Source organism: Diabrotica undecimpunctata, chromosome 7, assembly GCF_040954645.1.
Source record: "Diabrotica undecimpunctata isolate CICGRU chromosome 7, icDiaUnde3, whole genome shotgun sequence".
In the NCBI taxonomy this organism is placed as follows: Eukaryota; Metazoa; Arthropoda; class Insecta; order Coleoptera; family Chrysomelidae; genus Diabrotica; species Diabrotica undecimpunctata.
The window spans coordinates 135,990,718-136,011,290 of record NC_092809.1 but is presented as its reverse complement, the minus strand read 5'-3'; the positions used below and the strand labels follow the sequence as shown (position 1 = coordinate 136,011,290).

The 20,573-nt window shown below is 34.4% G+C and overlaps 1 protein-coding gene across 2 annotated transcripts in view; it reads left to right on the top strand.

Moving 5' to 3' along the window:
- Positions 1-17,655, top strand: part of LOC140445880 (uncharacterized) — a 46,988-nt gene extending 29,333 nt beyond the window's left edge. Inside the window, exons 5-13 of one of the 2 annotated variants that reach the window (XM_072538285.1) lie at positions 918-1,017; positions 5,954-6,000; positions 8,628-8,672; positions 8,729-9,164; positions 11,159-11,845; positions 12,662-14,046; positions 14,459-14,515; positions 14,572-14,678; positions 17,450-17,655. In XM_072538285.1, the coding sequence (XP_072394386.1) occupies positions 918-1,017; positions 5,954-6,000; positions 8,628-8,672; positions 8,729-9,164; positions 11,159-11,845; positions 12,662-14,046; positions 14,459-14,515; positions 14,572-14,620 (2,806 nt within the window). In that variant the 3' untranslated portion in view covers positions 14,621-14,678; positions 17,450-17,655. Of the gene's footprint in view, positions 1-917; positions 1,018-5,953; positions 6,001-8,627; positions 8,673-8,728; positions 9,165-11,158; positions 11,846-12,661; positions 14,047-14,458; positions 14,516-14,571; positions 14,691-17,449 lie in introns of both variants that reach the window. The other variant, XM_072538286.1, reaches the window with a different exon arrangement.
- Positions 17,656-20,573: the final 2,918 nt, after the last annotated feature.

Sequence of the window (20,573 nt, the reverse complement as noted above, 5' to 3'; positions counted from 1 at the left end):
GTTGTTTTCTGGGCACGCTATTATATATGCTTTCAATATTTTTATCTTAGTTCTTTTCTATCACCTGTCTCATGATGAATATATTATCTAGACACGATCTGGCTGTTCGGAATCCGGCTTGTTCTTCGTCATAATGGTCCATGCGTTGTTTTTTTTTTCTTTTATTACTGTGGAAAAGGTTTTTTTGCTATTGAAGACCTTACACTGATCCCTCTATACTTATTTGGTAACCTTTTGTCACCTTTTCTGAAAATGGAGGACACGTATGATAGATAACATACTTCATATTCACTTCTCTGGAATCTCATCTTCTGCTTCAATTTTATTCAATAACACTTGTATGAATGATACGATCTTTGCGCCTCCATATTTCAGCAGTTCCATTTTTATGTCCCTGGTTCTGGTGCTTTGTTGTTTTTGGCTTTCTTTAGCCATTGATTTTTTGGCCTATATATATTATTTGCGAGATTTGGTCAAATAAGCCTCTGTAGTTTTTACAGGAGCTTTCGTTGCCCTTTTTAAAGAAAAAGAACTTCTGTGTATATCATTTAAACAATTAATTTGCTGAACAAAGAAAGTTTGAACATACAGTCACTCGTTTTATTGGCTGATTGAGACTAGCACCCTCAATATTGTTTAAAATTACTGAGGAAAGCATTGAATTAACTTGGGATTGTCTAATCTTGTCACAATGGAATGACAAATACAATATTCTATAAAAAATATTTAATATTTAAAAATAAACTTAACAGTTTTTAACAAGGACATAATATCGCTTAAGCATATCATATTATATCATTTTATTGACTTTCTGATTACATTTTACTAAAATAATGCAGTAATCTCTCATATTTGAAAAAATAACAGCCTTATCTGTTAACCTTGTCTTAATTAAACATTGCATCTACTAATTATAGTGTAACAAACTTTAAGAAGAATTCAGCTAATGGACTACAGGCTTTCCAGGCTCCTTTGGGAAGATATGGAGCTCCCAGACCACCGTGCAGTATGGGACAGGTATAATTAACATTATTTTCATATCTATGTGCTATTCACTTAAAATAATCATCATCTTATCTTTAAAAATAATGCAATAAATAACAAAAATCAAATAAAGGTATGCGCGCACTTAACCGAACCGGCCGGCAACGGAACGCACCATGACGATCGGCAATTGAATGTCTTTGTGTATTCAAATAAATCAGCACGCACTTTACAAAAACTTAATACATCTACTCACACACAACCGCAGCCAAAACTCGGAATCGAATATTTTCGCGGTCAGTGATTTCGGTGGAATAGAGTTTAAATGTTGTATTTTGTTTGGGATATTAGTTTTTACAATAGATAAGAGTTCCTGGTATCTTTCGTAACTTATTCTCAAGTATTAATAAAATTTGTCTTGATGATCGACTAAATCAGTAGAAAATTCACTTTCCGTGTTTCGCAAATTTTGAGCTTTAGCGATGCGTTTGGTTGCTGGCCGGTTCGGTCAAGTGCGCACATACCTGAAGATATCTTTAATGCATATTTAAAGAACAGTTAATGCTCAAATTTAACCTCCGTTCCGGATCTTTTTGGAATTCCTGTAACTAATCTAACTGCGGTATTCTTAAAATAACGCAAGATACCGTATATACTAATATGTTGAATTGGAAAACTATTTTATTTAATATTTCAAAGAATGCCAAAGTTATTTTATTTATAAATAAACCTTTACCATAAAATAATTTCAGAAAGATTAAATCATCTAAGGTTTGCAGATGATGTATTAATCGCAGATAACTTACAGGATACAGTTTCTATGATACATTCGCTTAAAAGTCTGTCTGAAAGAGCAGGATTAAAGATATACTTTGAGAAAACTAAACTTATGACAAATCTCATAATAAGTGGAAATATAACTATATACAACAAACAGACACTTACAAATATCTGGGACACGAGATCAAAATAAGCAGAGACAATCAAACACATGAAATACAGAGGCGAATAGGCCTGACATGGGCAGCATTTGGCAAATCAAGCCATATTTCTAAAAAGTCCAATTCCCATGTGTCTCAAGCGAAAGGTTTATAACCAATGTGTTTTGCCTGTACAAACTTATGGAGCAGAGACTTTAACACTCACGCAAAAATCTGCGAATAAACTCAGAGTTACACAACGAGCCATGGAACGTGCAATGCTGAACGTGAGCCTTCAAGACCACATAACAAACCAACAAATCAGGCAAAGATCAGGAGTTCAAGACGTCATCGACAGAACCACGACGCTTAAGTGGAACTGGGCAGGGCACTTAGCCAGAACACAATATGGACGGTGGACAAGACGTATTATGGAATGGAGGCCCAGAAACTATAAAAGAAGCCGAGGACGACCACCGACTAAATGGACCGATGATATAACATGTGTAGCGGGAAACTGGCTACAAGCGGCCCAGTGTAGAGAACACTTGGAAAGAACTGAGGGAGGCCTATGTCCAGCAGTGGACGCGATTGGCTGATTGATGATGATGATGATAAAATAATTAAAACATTTGATGAACCGCGACTGAATCGTTCTTTTGATCATACTATTTTATGGTACTTCATCCTCCCTCTCTTAGACTGAGATTTCTCTTGTGATATATAAATATGTGTCTTCTTACAGTTTACTTTCATCCTGTATCTTTCACTAGCAGTTAATACACGCTTTATTATATTGTATAGTCCTAGCGGTACATTGTCGATTGCATACCTGAAATCGGTAAATAGCTTGCCGCTGATTGTTACACCATGAATTTAATCTTATAAGGCTTTCTGAATAATTTCTCCCAATAAATGTTTAACAATGATGGTGAGAGTGTTCAGTCTTGCATGACTATTCTTATTCTGTGCAAAGACCCAGTCCAAAGTCCACTAATATTCGCACAGGTTTCTTCTTGTGTAAGAATATCTTTTCCATCTGCTTCAAATTTTAACTCAACTAAGATGTTACGTTGGATATGTGAGATGTTAATTTTGGTCGGTGCCGAGTATTTCATTTCTTTGATACAATCCATATCTGGCAAGTATTCTCATATTTCCACCTGGGGAGCCGGCCGGGAGGTATAGTTGCCAACAAATTATTGCAGAAAACCTTAGCTTATTACAAAGTCATTTGTATTTGTGTGGTGTCGTTAAGTTTCGAGAGGTATCTACCATAAACAAATAGTCCAGTTACAGATGAACACAATGCTACTGCTACCTGCTTTTTGTTAGTAATCCCATCAAATAGAAACGACTTCATAATGACATGCAGATAATAAATTCTACAATAATTTGGTGGCGCCTTTAGTTACGTTCCATGTCTAAATCAAAAGAGGCTTCTAACTTATGTTTTTCAAATATTTGACAGCTTTCTTACAGTTTCGAGCAGTGAAGGAGGTATTGGTTGTTCTGTACCTCCTTGCAGACGTACCTGTCATATTCTTTGTCTTTATTTGACCATTTAGTAGCTGTTCACCAAGTTCTATTGTTTCACCCGAGAAATAAATATCATTCTATGAGTCCTTGTATCGCTCGAGCTATGAGTTTTGAGGTTTCATCCAAACAGAGGATATAATTAGTTCTGTTTTCTCTAGAGTTATATGTGTTTTCTGAAGAGCTTTGATAACAGCTCTACGAAGGCTTCGTATTTTTTTGGTGTAGGATCCAGCTTTTTACTGCTGTTTCCCCTGTATTTAATTCGAAGAAAGGATTGGACAAATTTTGCTTACTAATTTCTCCACGGTGAAAAACAGTACGCCAATGGCTTTTTTATATGGTTGGCTATATTCGGTCTTTCGACGAAATATCATTGAAGTTTGTATACCACCGAAAAAATTACTTTCTGACCTTCCCAAGAGAATCTGTTACGATTTTACAAATTCCTGTTAGAGACAGGATGGGATGGGAGACAGAAGTTACAGAAGGTCTGGGATTAATTTGGGCTATAGCCATTACAAGAAGCAGAAGAACAAGGATCTAGCTTTAGAAGTTCATCACCGATTTCCCTTTAGAAGTTATATCATTTGACCTTTCTGAAATCAAATTTTATTTTGAAAGATATTCTGAGTTTATTAGGGTCAGTCTTTCTGTCTTTTAGGAATTTCTTTCATAAGTGATATATTCAGGGATTCTACAGTATTCACTGCCTTCCCTCGCTCAACCGTTTCCATCTCTCTCTGTTATCCCATTCTCCATCCTTTAGGCCTCTCTTACTCATGGCGTCGTCTACTTCGTTCCTACAAGATTTTCGGGGTCGTCCTCTTTTCCTCCTTCCTATGGGGCTCCATTCGGTTATTCTCTATCCATCTACTGTCGCTAGTTCTTCTTACATGTCTATACCACTTTAGTCTGTTTTGTTCTATATATGTCTGTTTCTATTGATGTTCTTTGCTTTATTTCGTCATATTTCGTCATTACTTCTCCTATCCATTCTTGTTAATCTGTAGCATCTTCGCAGGCATTCCATCTCTGTTGCTACTATCTTACTGCTGTTTTTCTTGTTTATGATCCAATTTTCAGCCCCATATTTAGGTGTCTATCCCACCCTACTGAGTTAATTTGTCGGATTGTTGTTCTTGTTTGTCCTAATCTTTGTGTAATTTCTTCCTCTGTTGTTGCCTTTTTCGTGATTATAAACCCCAAGTATTTGAATTTATCCTTTCCTTTGATTGTTACGTTGTCATCAATCTGTAGATCTTCTATGTCTTCTTCACTTGTAGATAGGTACTCTGTTTTCGCGAGGTTAATATCTAGGCCAGCCTTGGTATATTCTTCTTGTAGTTTCTTCATCATATAGCTGAGGTCGTCTTGGTCTTGTGCAATCACTACTTGATCGTCTGCAAAGCTTAACGTATATAGGTATTCGTTCCGTACCGGTACTCCCGTGCCTGCGCATTTTCTTTTCCATGTAGTCAAGGCTTTCTCTAAGTATATTTTGAATAGGGTTGGAGATGTGGAACAACCCTGCAGGAGCCCTTTTGTTGGTAATTTACTTGTTAATTCAGCTAGTCTTTTACTAACAAAAATTTATCCGGGTTATAGCCTGTCTTCCATCTTCTATCGGTGAAGGATCGTGGCAACTTGATCATAAATGAACTAGCAATATTTGTGCCCCGCGCAAGCATCCAAATCTGCTCTGTTTCGTCAGTCTCTCGATGGTCCCACATAGTGTTGTGAAAGGTAAACTTTCCCATCCTGATCTTTTATAGTTCTTGAACTTTTTTTATTCTTAAAAAGCAACGTTGACGTTTAATGGTAATATGGATGTAACTATATACCCTCCTATCCCAATGGTCAAAATTTTCTATAACCTTTTGGCAATTAAAGAAGTTAACAAAACATCCATTTGTAGTTTAACGAAGATCGCACTCCCATGTTAGTTGTTAAAAACTAAAAGCCCTAAAACTAGTTTCTTGTTATTTGTCTTTGGTTCAGGGGCTGTGGTTCCACAGTGAGTTTTTTGGATCAGCAGAACATTACCTTTGTTCTTATCACAAGGTCAGATAACAACTTCTTTCAACAGTTAAATAGAACTGAAAACGCACCATTCCCTGAGGTTTCTCAACCAAGACATTTTTTTCCTATGCTGCGCTTACCTAACTGTATATTCACTTGTAACAGTCAGTTGATATTTATTCCCACGTGTAACATAGAGATAAATAGATAAATATATTATATTTCAATAATTAACACTTTTTGTTAGTGATCAGATATTGGAAGGATTAGTCGACAAAATTCGGGGTTATCCAATGGAGGTCTAGCAACCCTACAAACACGTTATGATTACTGAAGTTATACGTTTATGTTCATTTGTTCTGTCATTGTAATGGTTCTTTGTTTTGTGTATTATATATATATATATATATATATATATATATATATATATATATATATATATATATATATATATATATATTATATAAAAATATAAAATATATTATTTTCAGATAATCCATAACCAGTCAACTATGGACCAACGAAAGGAACCGGCAGGGCAAGTATTAAACTACACGTAATATTATAGCAAATTTGGACTTCACAAAAAAGGGAATTAATAAATGAATGAAGCGGATACGTTTTTGAGTATCCATAAAAAATATTTTATGTTGTAATCAGGTGTTAACTTATTAGCAAATATACATACTTTAATGTCGACAGTAATATTTATATCAACAAAAGAATAAATAAACAACCACGTTTCCTAAAATTGGTCAAAGGAAAATTTTGCAAGCTGTGATCTACTTTCGTTGAATGTTGTAATAACCGTAATAGTACTTATTTGTTCGAAATTCGCAGTTTAAAATTAAAATTAAATACAGTTCAATTCATATCTTTCTGCATAAATTTAGAAAGTTAGTCATGTCAACAGACTTCATTAAAACTTTTTTCTCTATCGATAAATTAAAGAGATTAAAATATATGAGTATTCGAGTTCAGACGAAATTTGTTCACTGTCATGATGTAAAAAGCTTTGTGGATATTTTGGCTTTGAACTTGTGACAGTGGACTGCACCTAAGTATGTTCAGTACTGAGAAAGTCCCAGATGCTTAAATTCGCGTTCTACTCTCTCCTCTTTCTCTCTCTCCTCTCTCTCTCTCCTCTCTCTCTCCTCTCTCTCTCTCCTCTCTCTCTCTATCCCTCTCTCTCTCTCTCTCTCTCTCTATCCCTCTCTCTCTCTCTATCTCTACCTCTCTAGCTTTTGATCACTATTTCGCGATAATCAACTTCAAACTGAATTCACACGTAATTCAAGTCAAGTAGGTTAATAGTGATTTTGTTTTTAGTTTACTTACTTTTCAGTTATACTTTGTCTTACTTGTTTTTTTTTGTACATCAGTCACACTGCAGCCAATCGGTTTATTGGATATCTTCCACTAACTATTATACAAATGTATAATAGTCAGGACTTTGGCAGACCTACTATATACAGTATCTTCCAAAAGGTACTACCGAACTTTGACAGTTTTTATCGGTCATATTTTGTAAGCTACACCTGTCAATTTGGCTGTCATTTATTCGGTCTGTTTTGCCCAATCACTTTGAACGAAAATAGCGACATCAAGTGTTGAAATTGTTGTTCTGTTAGTCGCCATAATCGTTCTATCGATTTGCACAAAAAACTGTCGATTTTCTTCTGTATTAAAGAATAATTTCAAGTACTTAGTGAACTATTTAATAAAATAAAATTAACTTGAAATCTGATTCTATTTGAGAAACTTGAGATGCACTATTTACTTGCTTCTATTTGAGAAGACAAAGAGGAAGTGATTTAAGGGTAGTTAGGTTTGAATTTGAAAAACTGACAGGCACAGGATGCGATACAGCAAGGAAGAAGGCATGTCATGCTGATCGTGAGTCTTTAATTTAGTTACACGGGAAATTCAAATATATTTTAATTAGTATTATTTATTTATTAAACAAACTATTGTAGAAAAGACAATTAATTTTGTACACTATTTCGTTCATAATCAAATCTGTGCATGGTATTTTTAAAAGTCTCCTAAAAAGCCAATTCCCAAAAGCTTTTAACTTTCTCATTATCAACATTAACAGTCCAAGCTTCGGCGCAATAAAGAAGAATGGAGGGATGTAATATTCTACCAACCGATATCGGATTTGCAGATTGAGTCTTTGGTTACTCAGTAATTTCTCCATTTTCAAAAAGACTGCCTTTGATTGCTCTATTCTTAATCGAGTTTCTGATCCCGGATTTTGGCAATCGCTAACTGAACCAAATGTATAAAATATAGTGTAGATGCAGACCAATAATAATATTGAAGACTACGTTACTTTAAAGGAAAATAGTTGATTCTTACGAATGCCGAGTGTTAACAAGACACCTTCAACTATATCTATGGCAAAGGAAAAAAATATCAAGATGAATGCTGAGGAGAAATCTGAATCTTAACTTGGAAACAAGAGATACAGGAAATCTGACATTGTAACAAGAAAAAAATGTTATTTGAGTAAAAAATTGATGTGATGAAAATCTAAAATTAAAACGGAACACTAGCTTGACACTAGTTTTATGCCCAAATAATAAAAAACAAATTAAAGCCGAGATAACTACCTACTTTGGGCAAACAGAACGTTTTTAATTTTGCTCGTACAGCCATATTATAAGTCAACATACCAACAGTTAATCGTTGTTTTCGATATAAGAGACTGCAAATAACATTTATTAAGTCAATGCTTTGCTTGAACGGTAGTTCTTGCATCAGGAAGCTTTGAAAATTGCAAAAGTAGTGTCATTTGAACCTATATAATTTATAAACTCGCTAGAAGTGCCGCATTCGTTTTGATATATACTGAAAATGAAGTCGACTTTACAGTAATAAAGCATTTACCTTAGGAAATATATTAATATGTGTTCATGCTATAGTATTTTATTAAAAATTTTATTTGAATATATTTTTTGTGTTGTATGTGTGTGTGTATTTTGAAATCATGCACCAAACATTTTTGCAAAAAAAATATTGCACGGTTTATTAAAAAAGGCTACTTTTTTGGTTACATCTGTAATTTTTGTAATTCCTTTCGAAGTCCAAGTTTGGTTCTATTTGAAATGTTACTATTGTCTAATTTATTTTTAAACATACTTTACACTTTTTACATACTAGTGTTCAGTCCCTTCCCGCTACAAACTATGTTGGTACGTCCTATAGGTAAATAATATATCCATTTATCTTTGGATCCTCTACTCATATTTCCTTTATCCTAGTCCTCAACCCAACTCGTACAAGACCCAAAGCACTCCCAATATGTATTACGGAAATCAGTATCAAAATAACTTAAATCAATATCAAAGTAACGTGGCTCCCAACCAAGCTCAAGTTGATTCCGCTAACATGCAAAATGTAAACTACCAAAACCAAAATTATTCTTATCCTACTTCAAATGTCAACAATACCTACAACACGACTGCAGCGAATGTGAATGAATACCCGAATCAAATGAATTATACTGGTTATTCACATCAACAATCTGGAAATGGTAAATGGGCAATGGGAGATAGGCAAAATATCCAGACAGACCAACAGTATCAGACAACTACTCCAACAATATCCTCCGCTAGAGTAGCCAATGGAATAATTGATCATGGTCAAGTTGATAGATCTGTAAATAAAGATCCTCTGATTTCTTCACAGGATTCAAGGGTAAGTCAATCAATACAATTGTTTCTTCTAGTTTATGACTTATTTAGTGACTAAGTATATTAAAATATTTTATACATGTTTTAAAAAACTATATCCTCCATTATAGCAAAATATTTTAGCATGGCTGAAATTTTCGGCAAAAAAATGAAACAGATCAAAATTGTATAAAATATAATTCTCTCAATTTTTGTTTATGTTTATTCATGTCGTAAAGTTGATAATAAACCATAATTCAATAATTATGCTTCTCTCCTTCTACTATTTTTCCCCTTAACTCAGAAAATATTGATAGCACGAAAAAATTTGTATTTGCAACAATTTCAGTCGTTACCATTTTTGTCGAGAAGTTGAAAATGGCGGAGATATTGAGCAAAAACGATTCTCCTTTAACTTCAAGATGGCGGCTGACGTGGCGGCGAAATTCAGTCGCGATTTTAAATTTACACTACTATTGACCGCTCTTAAAGGTTAGAATAATAAATTTGATGTAGATAGCCATGCAAGGTTATGCCATTTTTCGTCTAACCTGACTCGACAAGAAGGCGTTTTAGATATTTGAGTGAAGTGGGGACGTATAACGCTAGAGTCCAATGTCGAATGATTCACACCGAAATTTTTTTATTATTTACCCGGCTACCTTTTATGGAATTTAAATTTGATTTGAAACCTGAAAGTCAGGTTGTGTTACACTGTTTTCGAATATTTTTTAACAGCTATTTAGAAATTTGTGTTGCTATCGCGTTGGTTACTTCTGTCATGCTGAATTCTTTGATTCTTAAACCAACTTAGCAACAGTCAGGATTGATGGTATTTTTTATCAACTTTCTATTATGGAATAATGCTTAACAAATACAAAAAAAAAACAAAAATATCTCCAATAAATTTATCAATACGGTGTTTTAAGTCACAAAATCAATTCTAAAATTAAGTTTTTTTAATGACCTTCAAGTGCCAAGGTCGCATTCGTTTGAATCTTCGCATTGTCTGTCGTCTAAAAGTTGTCCTTTGCAATTTGGGAAAAAAAATTGTAGGATGTTATGTCGACCCTGTATGGAGGCTGACGAAGTAGTATGAAGTCGTGTTGTGCCATAAACCGTTGCACAAGCTTCGAAACAAATATGCCGTGCTGGCATATTATCGCTAGTACATTATTTTAATGAAGAAACAGTCGTTTCTTAACAGTTGTTTAGAACTGGAACGTAAAATTCACTGAACTCTTCACACTCTTCACTCTACACTGAAGTAACTTATTCATGGACTGAATAGTGCACATTACCCTCACAATCGGAAGAAACCACAAAAGCACTCGAGTGTATGATTTTATTGTAAAGATTGTCATTTTTGTTTCGGGATCATAACTGCACATCTATGATTTGTCAGCGTTTATAAACTTTTTAAGGATATTTTTATTATTAGCGACCATTTTGAAGTTGTCCAGAACTAATTTTAAACGAATATTTTTCTGCTCTGCTGTTAGCAAATGTAAATTTAAGAAATTCACAAATTCTCGATTAGAATATTCGAAACAAAAGTCTCAAGATCCATTTCTACTCTCTCTTCTACTCTGTATCTCTCTCTTTTTCTGTCTTTCTCTTTCTTCCCCCCCCTCTCTTCAATGTTGGACTCCTTCAAACTATGCCTCCATATCTTCTCCAGGTTCTTATGTCTAGCAAATTTTGCGCGTCCGCTGCCACATCCTCCCACCTTTCCGTGGTCTGAATTCTACTCTTTGTTATTCTAGTGATAGAAAACTGCGATAAACCAAAAAAAGCATACTATTATCAATACAGCAAGTTAATGAAGAGTTACTAATTATGCTCGTACTTGACTAAGGGCGCTGGAAGTTTTTAACGCGCATTAATGAAAGTTACTTTTATATTTTTAAAACAGACACCTCGTATTTTTAAATTCTTTCCTGTACATATAACTTATTAATTTACTCAAACTTTTTAAACCATTTTTTATATGCGTTTAAATAAGATACCAATTTGTAGGTTTCTCATGGTTTGAATCAGCAACATTACAATCCTCCTCAAATGACACAATCGGCAATTTATCAACCTGCACATTCTACCTATTCAGTACAAGGTTTACGGCAACCTCAAATTGCGCAAACTGTACCAAACCTGAGTATTCAACAACGATACCCTACTGATATTCAACAGTCACAAACTTACGCAAGTCAACAAAATATGAGAAATCCCCAAGAGACGACTCAAACACCTGTTGCTTCAATGCACCATTTGAATCAGCCCCAATCTTCGGTTATGCCCAATGTTGTACCTCAGCCATATACCCATCAACAAATCCAGCAAGAAGTTAAGTATAATCCCTCCTTGGTACCACCATCAAATGCTTTTGAGAATCCGAGGCAATTTACACAACCTCAATCACATCAGGTAGCAGCTCCAACACAACAGTATAATTCAATTACCCCGTATGTTCAACAACAGAATGGGATGGGTGATCCTAACTACCACAACCAGTCTCATCAACCTCAAGAACACTCACAACAACAATACTATAGTCAACAAGTGGCTACATCTGGGGATTCCAGACAACAATACCTGCAAGCAGACCAAAATCAAGTTACTCATTCAAACATGAAACAGAGTGAAAGTGCAAACCCTATTGCATCTACTGTTCAGATGAGTCCAAATGTAAAGCCAGAATTGTCGAAGGTAAGATATATTTGTAACTTAACAACTTTATTCCATTTGACTTCCGCATTTCATACTTGCTTTGTCGATTCAAACACTCTTTGACCTTATAGTGAGATACATTTCTTGCATTAATGTGGTATCTTGTGAATATAATTACTTGTTCCTCACCTTATACAATTTAATTTACTCATTTCAATTACAAAATTTGTAGATGATGTAATTTTGTACGTGCTTTAGACAAAGGTAAAATAAAGAGTTTTGGGTCTAGCTATAGATGTTATCGTTAAATTACTCTTTTTGTTCTGTTGATAAACTTGCTGCTAAAGTAAATACTTGATCCGACACCTGTTTAAATAGTTTGTCGTACAATTCTTCATTTTAAATCGATTATTGCCATCAGAAATATATCTGAAGTGTATGAGGAGTTGACACTTTCTTTAACGATAGAAAAAAGCTACGCAGCAGCTCTTGATCACCATTAGTACTCATACAACCCTAGTTGAGCTTCGACCTTCACTAAATTTTTTCTTCACTCTTTCCTGTCCTTTGCCGAATGTTCTCAATTTGGCAATCCAATCCTCCTTGCGTTCTCTTTTTCACCATTTCACTACCTCAGTCTTGGCCTACCAATATTATCATTTCACACAAGCAGCAATAACAGGATTTGTATGATGGTTTTCATTTACTTTATGGGAGTATTAAGTCTCTCTATCATTTTTTATTTATATTTATGTCTTAAAATCGATAAAATATCAAATAATGAAAAAAATATCTAAGCTGTTCCTTGTCCTATTCATCTAATACATTTTTTAAATGTTTTCCTAAATTTTTTAGACTCAAATACCCGAAATACCTCAAGCAAATTATGTACCTGGTATAGGTGAAGCACATACTGAGCAACAATTCCATAATCCCCTAAATGCAGCTGGTCAAACGAATCTTCAGTATTCACAAAACCAACCTAATTGGGAACAAAATAGAATTGGTACTGCAATTCAATCAGCACCACATAGTCAAACAGAACAGCGAAATGAACAAAGTAAACTAAACCAGTTACCGCAAGGACACCAGTTTAATGTTGGCCATCAAACTGTTGAAAATCAGTCGCAATCCGTTCAACAATTTCAAAATAATGAGCAACGATTCCAAAACCACGAAAATATAGATAATTCACGTGGTTTGGACGTAAGAGGTGCATTTGGACAAAATTTGAGCCAAACAAATAATCAAAATCAAGGAAGTGTCCAACCAAATTATCATATGATGAATGCTTCCAATACTAATACATTTAATACTCAAAATCACAGTTTACCGGCACCCAAACATGCTGAAGTTCAACAAAGTATGGGAGAAATTCATCCGACTTCATCTTACCAGTATGTTCAAGCTAACTCTGGATCGTATCGTCCACCACAGCAAATTTCTTCTTTACCAAATTCAACACAGGATCAAAACGTCACATCTACTGGAGTAACGCAACAACCACACCAGGCAGTAAACTTGTCAAGCACAGCTCATTATGCTCAACAATTAAGACCAATTGGGCAATTTCAAGCACAAGGAATCCCCGTATCTTCAATTACAGCCACTGACTCAACTGCTGCTCAACAACCGCCAATACCAACAAATCAAAATCAACAAAATTACCAAAATCAACCCACTACAGCTGAAGCAAACCAAACACAACTTAACATTAATCAACTTAGTACATACCAAGAAAATGCCCAAATTAGACCTAGTCAACACCAGTTGAACTCCCAACGGGATTCCACATACACCCAACAAAATATTGGCCAGTATTTGCACAATCCTAATAGCCCACCTCAACCACAAGCACCCAGAGTAATGCAACCACAGACGCCGGTGTTAAATACGGTACAGGGAAACATACCGGCAAATACTGCAGGCCAAGTTGGGTACCAGCTAAAGCAACATGAACAAATACAACCGAAGCACGCTGGAGATTATTTGGCACAGCCACATTCCAACCCATCCTTCCAAGGAAATACTGCTGGTCAAGTTGCGTATCAGCTAAAGCAACACGAACAAATACAACCGAAGCAAGCTGGAGATTATTTGGTACAGCCACATTCCAATCCATCATTCCACGGAAATATAACCAACCAGACGAAAACAACTAAATCCGCTGCGGAATTATTTAAAACGAATGCTTTTCAACCGACTTCAATTTCAAAACTGGCCAAACGGCACTTAAATAAGTAAGGCATATTTATTTATTTATTTCCAATTTATTTCTATTAGTGTATACAATAGTTTTTTTTTCTTGGACGGTCTAAGTCCAATAATGTTTATAGGCATTCTTTATTTTTTAACCCTCCTGCCAAGTGGATTATTCAATTTGACATTTATATACATTTAATTTACATAACTTTGACTATTTTTATTTCCCCGTTAATCACTCCTACTACCAAAGCTACGTAGAAGTTTCTGGTGTTGTCTCACCTCAGTTTTTGGAGCTCCCGCTTAATATTTTATATGTTCAGTAAATTTATATACTAATATTTGGTTTTCATTTCTCAGTAATAACAAATTTATTTTTCTTAACAGTTTATTTTTTGTTTTTCTATTAAAGTACTTCTTTGTATGTCAAAAATAAATTATATTTTTTAGGATAACACAGCCTACTGAATGCGATCTTATATATGGGTACCCTCCCCAAAGAAATGAGTAAGTAACACATCAGCAACATACGCCAAAAAATTAAAGCGATATTTGATTTTTAGGTCTGCTATTTTAAACGCTCCGATTCCTAGTATAAGACAGCGATCATAGATACTAAACAGATAATCCTATAGTTCCTTCTAAATCCTAATATTCCCGGTTCCCCCAGGTAAAGTGTAAAGTATGTATATTATACCTTTTTATATATCAATGGAAATATCATCAAAAAGGTTATGTTATTTAAATGTTATGCAGATAAATTTTAATTGTGTTTAAAAAGCACCCTTTGATATTTTTATGCCGGTTTTACCATAACTCAACTTAACTACCCCTCTCTTTTATACTAAATATTACAGGGTACTGTAAATAGCTTTTATTAAATTTCTATGTTGCGAGTATGGATAAATATGTTTAAAAATGTGTTCGTATTTTTTTACTACACCATTTTTTTTACCATATTGCTTTTCTTTAGTAAGTAGTAGTAGACCGTGCCACTAAAGGATATTAAGTCCTTTGACCACTTAATCACCAATCATAATCATCGCCTTCAAAGTCACGCGTTATCAATACAGGAATGTAGTGGAAAAGTATCAAAAGAAAAAGCAGAAAGAACGTTAAAAACGATATCAAAAAAGTTAAGAAACGTTTATTAATGCTTTATAACGGCTTCTAACGATTTTTCCACTTTTGTGTCTCTTCTATTTTAGACTACTTTTGTGTTAACAACGCGTGACCTTGAACACGCTATTGCGGTTGGCGTTTAGGGACAAACGTCAAAGTGCACTGAAGTATCTTACTATTTAATGGTACTGGCAGTTTATATAATTTATTTATTTTTTATTTTTCTATTACATATTAGTTTGGATAATCAGACTTTATGGCGTTTCATATTGTTGAAAAGTTTTTTGTCAATTACAATTTAGTTTTACAATTTCGAAATAAGTTCCACATAACAACTTTATATAATAACGATATATTGATCTGAGGGCGTATTCAAGAAGATAACAGATCTGTAAAAGATTAATGGTTTTTGGTTTTACAACGTTCACAAAATCATCACCAAACAACTGCAGAACTGCCACAAAGACTCCACCGAAAGTAGGACAAAGAGTTCAAACAATTTAGACGACGCTTTTAAACGACGAGAACGGTTTTGAAATGCAAATTCTTACATTAGCGAGATTGTCAAGATTGTATTTTTCCATTTTCTCTGTTTATTAGTTCCAAAAGATTTACTCCAGCTGATGCAATATTTTGTTGTTCCGTTTGCGCCTTTTATTGATTCCAAATAGATTTACTTCACCCACTGTGGTACAGAACCAGATCTTTTAATGTGCATCAGGCATGTAGTATTTTGTGAGATGGGAACACTACTTTTTATTCTTCTGAAGCGGTCTTTAAATGAAAATTTTTATATTAATATTCTTGAAATTTTGTTTCGTTTCCTCCTTTATTAGTCCCAAATATTGACTCCCACCTACTGCGATGCACCATCAGAACTTTTAGAGTTCATCAATAACGTTGTATTTTGTTTGACGGGAAAACTAAGCTTTTTATTCTTCTGGAGCGGTCTTTAAATGTGAATTTTTAAATTAATAACATTCTTAAAGTTCTGTTGTTCCGTTTACGTCTTTTATTGGTCCGAAATGGTTACTCCAACTACTGTGATGCAAGAACAGATCTTTTACTGTGCATCAGTGTACATCGTATTTTGTTAGATGGGAAGCTGTGCTTTTTATTCTTCTGGAGCGGTCTTTAAATGCAAATTTTTATATTTACTAATATTCTTGAAGTTCTTTTGTTTCGTTTGCACCTTTTACTGGTCCCAAATATTGACTTCCGCCACTATGATGTACCATTAGAACTTTTGGAGTTCATCAGTAACGTTGTATTTTGTTAGATGGGAAAACTGTGCTTTTTATTTTCCGAGAACGGTCTTTAAGTGCAAATTTCTATGTTAATAACATTTCTGAAGTTCTGTTGTTCCGTTCGCGCCTTTTGTTGATCCGAAATATTTACTCAAGCTACGACTATCAGTCACGTTGTACTTTCTGGGATGGGAAAACGGATCTTTTTATTCTTGTGTAGCGGTCTTTAAATGCAAGTTTTTATGTAAATAACATTCTTGAAGTTGTGTTGTTCCAATTTTTTCGTCTATTGTTCCCCAATATTTACTCCAGCCACTGTGATGCACCATCAGAACTTTTTGAGTTTATCAGTAACGTTTTATTTTGTTAGATGGGAAAACTTTTGGCATATGAGCTTTTTTACTTTTCGTCAACGTCCGTTATATGCGAGTTTTTATATTTAATGACATTCTCAAGATTATGTTATTCTTTTTGCTCTTTCTATTGGTCCCAAATATTGACTTCAGCCACTGTGGGCAGCAGCAGAACTTTTGGGGTTCATCTGTAATGTTGCGTTACATTTTTTATATTAATAACTTTTTCAAGATTCTGTTTTTGCTTCGCTCCTTTTATTTTCCGCAAAGATTCGCTACAGCTACGTTTCTGCAGTATTAAAACTTTTTGAAGGACTCCAATAGTTTAAGCTTGTTTTTGTTAAGCAGAAAAGTAGATTTTTATTCTTTGAGAGCGGTCTTTAAATGCGGATTCTTATATTAGGGACATTATGAAGATTATTATGGTGCATTGACTTCTTTTTTGGGTTCTAATGGCTTTTTTGAGTATTTAGAGTGGACTGGTATTAACCCAGTCTTGAATTCGATCGAGCATGTTTGGTATTCATTGGTGAGATAAATTAAAACTTGTCCTGTTGGTTGAGAGACCTTGGAAAATCTTTACGTGTACAAATTATGTTCAAATCAAAAATTTCAATATAAATTCTGATTATCTTTCATTAGTAAATAACAGTATTATCATTTATTTATTTATTTTATGTTTGCTTTTTTATTTGATTTCTTTTTTATTTTTTTCTTAGGGCACGAATAGCATCCAAATAAACTTAAAATAAACAATAGACTTAATAAAACAATATTCCAGTGATGTACAAAACGCCGAAGTGATACAACCCACAACAGTTCAGAAGCTAGAACGCCCTCGTTCGCTCATCATCCAACAAGAAGAACCTCGTAAGGAAGACGAACAAGTCGAAGAAAAGGAACTGGAGGAATTAGGCAACGATTCTCCGATCGAGGACGACGCTTTAGACTCGTTAGAACTAGCCGTGGAGAATTTGGACGTAGGCGAAGCTGAGAAAATTAAAGTTAAGGGTGCTACGGAAAACTTCTTATACGGAGACGACGACGGGCCGTCGCCTAGAAAAACCCCCAGCCATTTAACCGAGCAGGGATATTTCGACTTGAAATTTTACCATAATAAACTTTGGTGAATTTTGTCAAAATAAAATTTTCTGGTTCGAGTTTTAGTTATTTGTGGTATGCGATTTTTGTTGGATGTTTGGTTCGGTCGAATATATTATATAAAATGGGTCTTCTCTGAAAAATTGAGGAATTAAATACAATGTGGTAGTTAATACTTGGATCTCTCAAAGACTGATGACATTTTGAATATTCTTAGTACAATGATTTCTACTGTAATTGTTAGTGTTGGGAATGTATAGGTAATTAATATCACATTTCGCACTTATTTCTAGTTTAGGGTGCTTTATACCAGTTTATTAACCGTTGGCTGATGGTGGCGCAAGTTTTTGCTTTCAATTGCTGGTCTTCACTCCATTATTCGTTAGATTATAGTCTCCTTTTTCTTTAGTCGTATCAACTGGCTTTTGTTTGTCTGTGGGTGTTTACCTAAGTTTCGAATTCGCTGCTCTACAGTGGGCCTTATATTTCATCTTTTCCTGTCTGGAAAAGAGGTAACATGGCTGTGTGGAATTATCTTTCCCAATTACATTTCTTATATGTTTCTATCTTCGGTTATATCAAAACTATTCTCTTCCACAGATACGCCTCGTCTATTCTCGACTTCAAAAATGTCTTTTTTGCGTTCCTTTCCTACTTTCACTGCAAACAAGATATATAGGTACTCTTCATATCCAGTTAATCTCAATTGGATGAACATGACTTAACCAACAATCTTTCTGGTTCATACATTTATTTACTTCCTGCCATCTTTATTTCCAGTACGACTTATTTTCAGGAGTCCCTTTAGTTCAAATATTGCTTTTCGATCTCTTTTTGCCTATTCAGTGTTGCCTTTTTGTGCTGACCTTGAGTTTGTGTGTCAACTAGGCAACACATAAGATTTATCTGAGCTCGATATTAAATGGGAGGATTTCAATATATTGCTTGTAAATCTTTAGTATTTTTGTAGGAGACTCGAGTTGGTTTTAATGTTCTGATTGTAGCTTTAATAAATCTTTTTATAAGATCCAGGAACAGTAGATTTTGTAGTTTAAGTATTTTTTTTATGCTGTGCACTAACTCTAGAATTTGCTAAAATGCGCTCTGCTGTCCACGTGCTAAATGCTAGGTTAGGTTATTATGTAGTAATTCTACTGAAGAAATCTGGTAATAGAACTACATTTGTTGTTGTTTTTCTAAGAAGACCCACTTTAAATCTCATTGTTGCTGATTTTGTATTTTATACTAAAAATAATTTACTTTATAAGGTGCTTAACTAACGATATCTTCACGTAGTGAAGACGGGCATTTTATTCGACTTAACTATATATAGGGTATCTACTTTTAAAGGAAGTTTCCAATCCCGAAACAAACCAAATTTTCTGAGACCCTGTATATTTTTATATATGTTTATATACCAAATTAAATATTTTGTGCATTACTATGGAAGAAAGATCTTTTGCTTGCTTGGGTACACTGCTCAGAATAATTTGAGAAATATATCTCCTCTTTCCTGATAGACACACAACGTTTCAGTACTTATTCGTAAAATAAAGTCCAAAAGTGTGAATTTAACGCCGGTTTACGTCATTGATGAGATGACAACTGACAAGGTAAGTGTTGTAAATGACACACGTAAATCACATTTCGAATTTAAGTATATTTTGTACTAATATATTTATATTCATTCAGTGTTAAATAGCAAAAGTATTTCTCTAATTGTTTTTAGCGCTGTATACATAAAAAAAATTTAACGAACTTCGCTACAAAATAAAAAGTATTATTATCGGAGTAGTTTACAAGTAAATAGCTGGTGTGTGCTTAAAGGAAAAATTTTTCTTTCAAAATAAGTAAATTAATTGGCACATTCAGCTCTTTGCTTGAATATTACTCTAGTGTAAGTAAAAGATATTTTGGCAATTATCGATACGCTTATTCGAAATTCAAAATTTATTTTGTATAATGCTCGTCACTATGGTAGTTTTTTATTGAACCACAATATTTTTTTTTTAATTTATATTTTAATAATACACTTTGTTCCTTCTTCTGGTCTTTCACAATCCGAATGCCTCGAAGCGTTCATTTGAGGACCTGTACCTTATTTTTTTTTTATTTCTGAAATATTCTTCTCGCTATTTCAACTAAATAGAATTCGCCAAGTGTTGAAGCGACGGTAAGAGCTGAGTTAAACCGTCCTGAGACAGGTTAGTTTTACCCTGCTGATAACTCGTCGTTACGATAGTAATCCAGATCATTACGAGCGGAACCGCTGGTTCGGACATTTGACTTGGTTTGATTTGGTTGACGCACTTACTTGACTGGGTAGAGGTGTGAAGCTACCATCTGTTGAACAGTGCATTAACGATTCTAAGGCTGTCTCCTTTCTAGTCAGAGGACAACCCTTATTTCCGTTGAGATTATTGGTTTACTTTGGGATTCCCCTTGCCAGTAAACCAGAGATTTAGACGAAAGAGTATGGGTATTATAATCTTTTCGACATTGAAACTCAGAATTGTCTATAGTCGACGTAACGTCCTGTCTGGGTGGTGACCTGGTAGAGCAGTTTCTACGCTGCGATCTATTGATATTCAGCCCTCAGTTCAGGGATTCGTCTTGACGGTTGATGAAAACCTTAGTATATATTAAAAAATAATGGATGAGACGAAAAAATAAGGAGGTTTAGTAGATCTTTGAAAACAAACAAATTCGGAAATTTTTCTGGGTGTTGATAAATCAGACTTC